The sequence below is a fragment of the Bicyclus anynana genome, chromosome 17, assembly GCF_947172395.1.
Source record: "Bicyclus anynana chromosome 17, ilBicAnyn1.1, whole genome shotgun sequence".
NCBI lineage: Eukaryota > Metazoa > Arthropoda > Insecta > Lepidoptera > Nymphalidae > Bicyclus > Bicyclus anynana.
The window spans coordinates 4,192,110-4,202,561 of NC_069099.1; the positions used below are offsets into that span (position 1 = coordinate 4,192,110).

General features: G+C 37.5%; 1 protein-coding gene across 1 annotated transcript; it reads left to right on the forward strand.

The window, feature by feature from the left end:
* Nucleotides 1–1,058: 1,058 nt before the first annotated feature.
* LOC112044688 (uncharacterized) lies at nucleotides 1,059–9,725 on the forward strand. The gene is made up of 6 exons (XM_052886684.1): nucleotides 1,059–1,078; nucleotides 2,911–3,007; nucleotides 3,922–4,053; nucleotides 4,793–4,884; nucleotides 7,837–7,941; nucleotides 9,584–9,725. The coding sequence occupies exons 1-6, from the start codon at nucleotides 1,059–1,061 to the stop codon at nucleotides 9,723–9,725; spliced, it is 588 nt and encodes a 195-aa protein (XP_052742644.1).
* The last annotated feature ends 727 nt before the right edge of the window (nucleotides 9,726–10,452 follow it).

Genomic DNA, 10,452 nt, shown 5'->3' on the forward strand with positions numbered 1-10,452 from the left:
CAATTCCGTTTAAGTCAACTAGCATATGTCAAAGTTAGCTAATTAGTCTGCAGATTCCACCTTCATACGGGAATTGAATAAATAATTGTAAATAATATTCAAAAGACAAACTTTTGAGCTTAAAGCCGGCTTTTTTCTACAGATCCTGATTTCCAAACGGTGCTTGTAATCCACCTGCTTCATCATCATTATCATATCAGCCGATGGACGTCCACTGCAGGACATAGGCCTTTTGTAGGGACTTCCAAATATCACGATGCTGAGCCACCATCCATCCATCCATGCATCCAGCGAGTCCCTGCGACTTGCTTGATGTCGTCAGTCCACCTAGTGGGTGGTCGACCAACACTGCTCTTACTAGTGCGGGGTCGCCATTCCAGTACTTTGGAACCCCAACGTCCATCGTCTCTTTGAACTATGTGCCCTGCCCATTGGCACTTCAGCTTCGCAACTCGTTGAGCTATGTCAGTGACTTTGGTTCTTCTGTGGATCTCCTCATTTCTGATTCGATCTCTGCGTAATCGAATCAGATCAAAATACTTCTGACATAGCTCGTTCCATCGCCCGCTATATGACTCTGAGCCTTCTAATGAGGCCCATAGTTAACGACCAAATCTCGGAACCATAGGTCATCACTGGCAACACGCACTGTTCGAAGACTTTTGTCTTCAGGCACTGAGGAATTTCAGACGAAATCCTTGCCACCACCTGCTTACTTGGAATAAATTAATTTTAAATTTAATGGTAGAGCGTGCGTTTTCCTATCAAGTCATTTTACAGACTGTGGTCCAGTGCTAAAAAAATTCCGACAGCAAAAAAAAAGTGGTACTTAACCTTGTTTGAGCCTAAGGGCATCTAACATATTCTTGGCATATCACGTCATGTACTTATCGTTCCGATAATAATATCTGATATCAAATTACAATAAAACATCAAATTAATAGAAATATCAAGCAGAAAACAGCAGCAATATACAATTAGTTAGAAACATAAAAGTGGTTGCAGTCTTTACGGCGAACACTGACCGCAAAATCCTATTTAATACTCCATTTCGACAAATGTCTGAACATGAAAGCCTGTACTGATGTGCTTAGTTTGCACTACACCACATTATGAAATGTGTGAAATTAACTTGCACATATATATTCGTACTATAGAGGAAACATTAGTAATAATTGCTTCGTAGCACCTTAAATTGATGAAATAGAAAATCTTATCCGGGTAGGGGTAGGGTAGGGTAGGGTAGGGGTTGCGTAGGGGTACCGTAGGGGTAGGGTAGGGGTAGGAAAGAAGTGCACATAAGTCAGAGCGAAACTTGACCGGGTCCGCTAGTGATTGTATAAATGTATACAATGAAGAGTACCACAAAGCGTGTCAAAAATTTCTTATATTCTTTATAATAAAAGACTACGTCATTAACAGTCAATTCTCCGTAAAATATTAAACTTGAAAATCTGATCGCTTATGAGCGACTTGGGTCATTACAACTTAACCATATAGCAATAACATGTTATTTTGTAAAAAATCGTACCTACTAATTAAACATTCTAGCTATTCAAACATTCATAATCATATAGCCACTCGTAAATTCAATTTCAAGTTAAAACAAAAGTTGACCCAAATCCCTAAACTAATGTCGGGTTAAAACCGACAAATCCACCAGAACACGATTACAAGTTTTACTTGACGGTTCACCCAATTAGCGTGTTTCATACATTTTTTATTTAACCTGCAATTAAACAATCTATACAAATGATTAAAATTGAAGTGTTAACTTATATCCTAATCATCATCATTATAATTAACAACCCATCACGCTCACTGTTGAGTGCGAGTCTCTTCTCAGAATAAGAGGAGTAACGCTAATAGTCTACCACGCTGGCCCAATGCGGATTGGCAGACTTCACACACTCAGAGAATTAAGAAAATTCTCAGGTATGCAGGTTTCCTCGCGATGTTTCTTTCACAGTTTGAGACACGTGATATTTACTTTCTAAAAATGCACACAACTGAAAAGTTGGAGGTGCATAGCCTGGATCGGATTCGAATGACACTTCCCTCCGGAATCAGAGGCAGCGGTTGTATCCACTGGGCTATCACGACTCTTTAAATGCATACTAAGGTAATAGGTATAGATTAAAATATGAACACTCACAGGAAGAAAGACTAGCTTAACAAATTAGTTACCCAAATAAACCTATGACGGTCGTTAAGTGTGAACAACGTTCACAGGTTTACAATAAGCTCGCATTAGCTCCAACAGGTTCAATGATCTACTAATCCACAATCCAAAATAAACCTTAACTCCTCATTATAGGATTAGGATTAGAGTAGAAAGCCATAACAAAGGTATACATTGGTCTTGTTTCGTCCACTGTATGTATTTCTATGGGACAAAACATACTCTCTGTTAATTCCAAGTAAACCAGTCGTTCGGGGAAATTATCAATTATTTCGACATTAATGTGGTTAATTAAATACTTTATCACGTAAGTGTTTTATTAAAATTAGTTACAAAATTGAAATTATAATATTTATTAAGTAACTAAAGTTATCTCTTCCATTCTTTCTTAAAATATCTATAAGCTGAATTAACTGAATTAGCTTAGTCCACTCCTTTATATCTTCTGTCCATTTATTTTATTGTTGGACGTTTTTCGAATATTTTACTTTCTAGAAGTAGAACATACATCCTGGTCTGCCTAAAATAAAAAAAACATAGAAGAATCTTCTTGTGTAGTATTGTTATGTATAGGCGATTATTATAAAGACTATGATTTTTATATTATTGCGTCTATATCGCTTATATTCACTTGGACATTCAACCTTACCAATTCTGCAATTGACTTACAACTTAATTGTTTTTTTTTTCAAGTTTGCTCTTAATAATAACCATAATTTTCTTTTCAGGCTATATCTTCTGTATAACACCGTCCTCAACGACAATGTGGAATCCCGCAAGAGGCAGAAAAGGTACCTTATTTTCACACCCAGCACTCAGTGGGGAGTAAGTTAATCATTTACTTTTTAAAGGAGATTTAGGCCGTTTTTTAGGGTTCCGTAGTCAACATGGAATCCTTATAGCTTCGCTATGTCCGTCTGTCTTTCCATCAGCCTGTCCGCGGCTTAGTGCAGAGACTATCTATATATTAGGGCACAGTCGCCAAGTTTAGTCCCCATGCCTAATTTTGTCCCCCTCGGTATCTGTTATTCTAAACAACGCCATCTAGTTTAAATACCTTAAATCTAAAGTTAATATGTCAGACGGCTTCTGCAAAAGTTTGCTGTAATTTAGCACAACTATGAACATTAAAAATGTGGACAAAGTTTTAAAAGTTTGACGGCCTCCGTGGCGCAGTGGTATGCGCGATGGATTTACAAAACGGAGGTCCTGGGTTCGATCCCCGGCTAGGCCGATTAAGATTTTCTTAATTGGTCCAGGTCTGGCTGGTGGGAGGCTTCGGCCGCGGTTAGTTACCATCCTACCGACAAAGACTTACCGCTAAGCGATTTAGCGTTGCGGTACGATGACGTGTAGAAACCAAAAGGGGTGTGGATTTTCATCCTTCTCCTAAAAATTAGCCCGCTTTCATCTTAGACTGCATAATCACTTACCATAAGGTGAGATTGTAGTCAAGGGCTAATTATTAAATAATTAAAAAAAAATGAAATCTTGAAAAATATTTTTTGTAAGGTACCTTCTCTACATATATAGTGGGGGTGACTGTTTTTTAATCGTTTATCTCATAGTGTTGGGCTCATCAATGGATAAGTATTTGAAAGATGTGTCTTTTACCACTATTTTTCTATTAACGGATCCATTTGTAACATAACCTTACACGGTCTTGGCCGGTTTTTAATTAAAGAAAAGCATAGACATTAAGGGATACCATAGATAAACAATTTTGTTTAATTTAACAGGTATTCGCAACAGTGTCTATCCCTCTGCCTCATCCGGAGAGCTTGGTGTCTGTGGCATGGTTTTTTGAAGCAAACTACTACAATGTCGCCAATGCCTCGTATTTCGACCCTCTACTAGGTGACATTGGAGATGTGAGTAACTATATAACTGAGCAGTCGCCACGGGGTTTCACCCGCATAGTTCCTGTTCCCGTAGGAATACGGGGATAAAATATAGCCTATAGCACTGAGGAATAGTATACTATAGCAATCTGAGCAATGCACATTCCTCATAAGAACCATGTTAAACCTAGTTATTTAACTCTATTAAACAACTATAATACCATGTGGTTAATAATGTTTAAATGTTGGGGTCCCAAGGTGCTAGAATGGCGTCCCGCACTAGAAAGCGCAGTATTCGTCAACCCTCCACCAGGTAGACTGCCGACACCAAGAAAGTCGAAGGGATTCGTTAGATGCAGGCGGATCAGGATTGTGATGTTTGGAAGTCTCTACAAAAAAGGCCTATATCCTGCAGTGGACGTCCATATTAGGATGATGATGATGATGGTGTTTGATTTTGTAACGATGACTGTCATAATGTTATTGAGAACCATAAGTACCTACGTGAAGTGCTATCTGAGGTACACGGGTCATTTTACACCTAATAATAATTTTTATCTCCTAAATTAATGACAATAAATTTGAATAACGAGCTTTTTAAAATCATATTCTAATTAATATCTTTTAAATAATATTTTTTATAAACCAATATATTGATTTTAATAAATAGGTATGACATGACATGTGTTTTCTTTAATTTTTAATTTATTTGTCGTTACATTGCACATTAAGTTTGGCTTGGTATGTTGTATTCTATTATACATTTCAGGTAGCTTCCGTTCGTCATGGACGCAGTACACCACCAAGCAGTACAATCACCCGACGAAGTGTTTACACCTCTATTGAAATGATGCTTGAGAAGTAAGTAAAAATAAGCTTTCACCTTTCGACGGCCTCCGTGACGCAGTGGTATGCGCGGTGGATTTACAAGACGGAGGTCCTGGGTTCGACCCTGGGTTTTCTTAATTGGTCCAGGCTGGCTGGTGGGAGGCTTAGGCCGTGGCTAGTTACCACCCTACCGACAAAGATGTACCGCCAAGCGATTTAGCGTTCCCTTACAATGTCGTGTAGAAACCGAAAGGAGGGTAGACTTTCATCCTCCTTCTATCAAGTTAACCCGCTTCCATCTTAGATTGCATCGTCGCTTACCATCAGGTTAGATTGTAATCAAGGGCTAACTTGTAAAGATTGAAAAAATAACCTCATAATAAGTAGCGCGCTTCATACTGAAGAATAAATCGTATTTAAATTCATACAAAATTTCATTATAAGACACTATTTCACCTAATCCAGAAATCATCTTACGACTGCTGAAAGTTTCAGCCTATTCAGCCAAGCGTCCGCAATTATAAGCATAGTGACGCTTGGCTGAATAGGCTGAAACATTCATATCATAGCCATAGGCAAAATCAGAATCACCACAATCAAAATTGGCTCGTTTCGAAATGGTCCAATAGTCAAGTCAAACACATTTCGAAATCGAAAAAATTGCGTGCACGTGGAAATGGCGGCACGGGCCAAGAAACAAGAATATGAAAGTAGGTCAGAGTCAAAAATAATTGATCCCACTTCTGACACCATTTGATAAATGGATATCGGAAGATATAAATAATGATGACTTAAATCTTAATTAAAACTGCATTTAGTTATCGACTTATATATTTAGATTCTAAATATATAAGTCGATAACTAAATGTTTTAATTAGTACGACGAATGTAATGAATACTAAGAATAATGAGCTAATAACATGACAGTGACAGTTGTCACATAGACAAACGTTGACAATGACTTTGACGTTTGGGTTTACTTATTTTAGAGACAAAGACTATACTCATAATAGTCCAGTGAATAATTATGTTCTAGAGTTTGGACTCAGATGGTGAGGTGGCTTTGGAAGTGTCACCTATCATCTTCTTTAGTTCCATTTTCGGCTCACTGCTGAGCTCGAGACTCCTCTCAGAATGAGACCAATAGGCCAATAGTCCACCACACTAGCCCAATGCGGATTGGCATCATACAGGCAGAATTAAGAATATTCTCTGGTATGCAGGTTTCCTTACGATGTTTTCCTTCACCGTTTGAGACACGTGATATTTAATTTCTTAAAATGAAAACTGAAAAGTTGGAGGTGCATGCCCCGGACCGGATTTGAACCTACACCCTCCGGAATCGGAGGCAGAGATTCTATTCACTGGGCCATCACGACTGTATTATACCTAGAGAGAGAGAATATTTCAACTATCGTAGTCTCTAGGTTAATCAAGGTTAATCAAGAAATATGGCTTTGCAGATATCTCAAATTTGAGCCCATATTGTTAACTGGTTGCAATTTACATCTAGACTTTATATTTGACACAATACAAACTACCAGGGTGCGTTAAATAAAAGCCTTTAATATAACAATGAATAGTAAGATAATAATAATAACATTTGCTGTTATTTAACACTAATAAACCCTTAGTACGTGGCGTTTCCCTAATCCAGCAATTTTGTTGGCGAACACGACTCGCACAGTTACGTAAATGAAGTACTTACTCGTCGAATACAAATGTAAAAGAATTAGGATACTTTTTCTCTACCGCTTTACTAAAAAAGTGCGAAGCATATTTCAAAGAACACATTGATAAAACGAACAAATTAAAGAACATTTGTAATGCGTACTTGAAACTTACTATACCAACGAATACCCGCGGTTTTACCCGCGTATTTTCCGTTCTGGATAAAATACGAGGGTAAAATGGAGTATATACTCGTTTATAATGTAGCTTTCCATTGGTGAAAGAATTTTTAAAATTGGTATAGTGGTTTAAGCGTGGGAGCGTAACAAATAAACTAAGTCACATTCATTTACAAAATTAATTAGGATTAAAGAAGCTCATTTGTTGACAGAACTAATTGACCTATGAATACCATCGTTTCCATTAAACGTGAAAGTTTGTATGGATGTTTGTTTGTTTGGATGTTTGTTACTATTTACCGCCGCAACGACTTATCCGATTTGGCTAAATTTGAATTTTACTCTCGATTAACACATAGGCTACTTTTCATCCCGGAAAAATCCATGGTTCCCGATATGTGAAAAACTAAATTCCACGCGTACGGGCATCCGCTAAAGCTTGGCAAGTTCGTTCGTAATCTTTATATCATTAAAATAGATTCAGCCGTTCAAAATCAAAATTCATTTATTTCAAGTAGGCTCAATTTACAAGCACTTTTGACACGTCAGTTGACTATTTGTAAAGATTCTACCACCGGTTCGGAAGGCAGGTTCTGCTGAGAAAATACCAGCAAGAAACTCAACAGTTGCTCTTTTTAAATGAAAAAGTCATACAGTATTATAATTTACAATTGATAACAATTACAATTTCTTATAGCTACTTCCTGTGTGAAGGTGGGAGCTGATCCAATGGCCTCCAAGCACATTTATCGTTAAGGAACTCATCAATAGTGTAGTTACTACACTATTGATGAGTTTCGACTAAGTAAATGATTTTAACACATTGCTTAAAGTTGTGCATTGGCAAGTCCATCACAGTCTTGGGGATCTTATTATAGAAGAGTACACCCAAACCTACAAAAGATTTTTTAACTCTTTGGAGACAATACGCGGAAATAACTAATTTATGCCCGTGTCTAATTTATGCCCGTTCAAAAAATTAATTCAGACAAACAGAGAAACAGACACTTGAATTTTATTTAGGTATATGTATTGATGCCTATGCCATGCCTACATACGACGTATGTACACAGTAATGTAAAGTAGGTAGTAGTAAGTAAAAGTAAGGTAAAGTTTTCTTTCTGTCGGTTTCCAGACACGATTACCCGGGCCGGCGTTGCTTGCTCAGAGCCATTTGCGAGAGCGCCACCCCGCTCCCACATAACGGCGTGCTGGGCGATTTACTGCACGTTTTGCTCACGTGAGTTGCTCGGAGATAAGTTACACTCTTGAGAGTTGATTTTTTTACCAAAATAATATTTTTTAGCAGACTCAGAAGTGATTACAAAAATAAAAAACTAATGTCGGACAAATTATAGTTATGATTCACAACATTCGTCAGGACAACTTAATTAACAAATCAAACTGTAACCAAAATAAGACCCTAGAATGGCAGAGAATGGCCTTGAGTGAAGTCACGCACTTGTGAACACTGTGTATAGGGTAAAAGGTACCTTTGACGATAACATATTGATGAAAATATCACGGTACCCGCGGGCGTCCGCTAGTATAATCTATAACTACTATAACAGCAAAACTATGAGTTTCTATGCTAGGCAGCCATGCTAAAAAGTTTCTAACCGCATAATATTGTTAGCAGCTGGCACATTATAAACTCCAGCCGCCCACTAAAAACACAATCCAACTAGTCCACAAAATAATAATGCACACATAACCCGATAATAGCAAATATAACCAGTTCCAAAAACCAATCAAAAAATTGACCGGCGATTCTACCTCATTAAACTACGTACTACCCTATAATGTTGACATTCTAAAATGCAATCGATTTTAAATCCTATCACATTGTGCTTAAGGTTTAATTTTCGAAATGAGGAGCTAACGTTTTATATTAGGGCAGTAATATGTGAACATGTGGCTGTGAAACATTGTGAGAGATGGAATCTAATAAATGTAGCAGCCATTTACGGGGAGCGATGTCTACGTGCAAATATAGTATATCATTTGTCCTAAACGGTAGGAATATTATTGGGTGATCTAATAATGCATGTAGTTCATTTTCTATAATAAAATAACAGTTGGTGTTATCGTTGTCGAGTTGTTATATTATGTGGCTACGAATAAGTCAAGTCTAAATTCAATCATTTCAATTAAGCTACGTTTAGAAGCACTTTTCAAAGACCAGTAGGCTTAGTCACTATCTTTGACGTATGCTAGGTGATATACTAATTATTTTTTTTATGTTGAACGATTTTTATTGCATGTATTTTTAACGGTCACGTTGAAAAAGAAATGTACGCTAAATCGCTTGGCGGTACGTCTTTGCCGGTAGGGTGGTAACTTTACTAGCCACGGCCGAAGCCTCCCACCAGCCAGACCTGGACAAATTAAGAAAATCTCAATCTGCCCAGCCGGGGATCGAACCCAGGACCTCCGTCTGTAAATCCACCGCGCTTACTACTGCGCCAAGGAGGCCGTCAACGTATATGTTATACATGTACCTATATTATGTTCTAGAGGACGCACGCTGTTTTACTCGCGTAGTTCACGATCCCGTGAATACGAAGATAAAATATTAGCCTAAGAACTCACAAATAATGTAGCTTTCTATTCGATAATTTTTTTTAAATCGGTTCTGTACATTCAGAGATCCCCCAGAGGTGGACTGACGACATCAAGCGAGTCGCAGGGATTCGCTGGATGCAGGCGGCTCAGGATGGTGATGTTTGGAAGTCCCTACAAAAGGCCTATGTCCTGCAGCGGACGTCCATCGGCTAATATGATTATGATAGAGATCCTCCTACAACTTCACAAACTTTACCTCTTTATAATAAAAGTATATAAAGATACTTAATAACATAATTATTCTTGTTTATCTGCAGACCTTCTACGTCGCTATCAGAGGAGGATATAGAGGACATCTATTACGAAGCAGAGTATTGGGGTTTAGAGAAGAATTGCGAAGATTATGTCTACTTGTGTCCAGAGAACCCTATCGATCAGATATCCATTATTTTAGAGTAAACTAGACCTTTAAAATTTATTTATTTGTATTAAATAAAATGAGAAATTTAAAAATACATTCCACAGATATTGCTTTTTATATAAATCCTTATGTCTATAAATCCAGAATAATTACCATAACAAATGAGCCGTGCGGCCATATATTAGCGTTCATATTTGGTGAAGCTACTCAACTACATGCCAGGTATCCTCCTTAATGTTCCTATGCTGCGCTCGAGTAACTCCTAAATCCCCCTGTTGGTGTAATATATCTGTATAAGCAATAACTATAGCAATTAAAAGAGAAATCAAATGTCAGGAAGTTATTCTAATTTAGCTCTCAAGACTGATCAATATAATATAATAATAATGTATTTGTAAACATGGTTATGATATGCTCAAGGCAAGTTAACAACGAAAGGAAAAACGTTTATCTATACTAATATTATAAAGCTGAAGTGTTTGTTTGCGATTGAACGCGCTAATCTCAGGAACTACAGGTCCGATTTGAAAAATTCTTTCAGTGTTAAATAGACCATTTATCGAGGAAGGCTATAGACTATATACTATCCCCGTATTCTTACGGGAACGGGAACCACGCGGCGTCAGCTAGTTTAGTATACGTAGCACATTACAATTTTATCGTAGTTTTATTGTAGTGTATTAAAGTAAAATGAAAGCTTGTAAAAATGGACCCAAGCTATTGCAATAGGCCAAAATAGTGAAAAATGGAAACTTGTAACTCTTT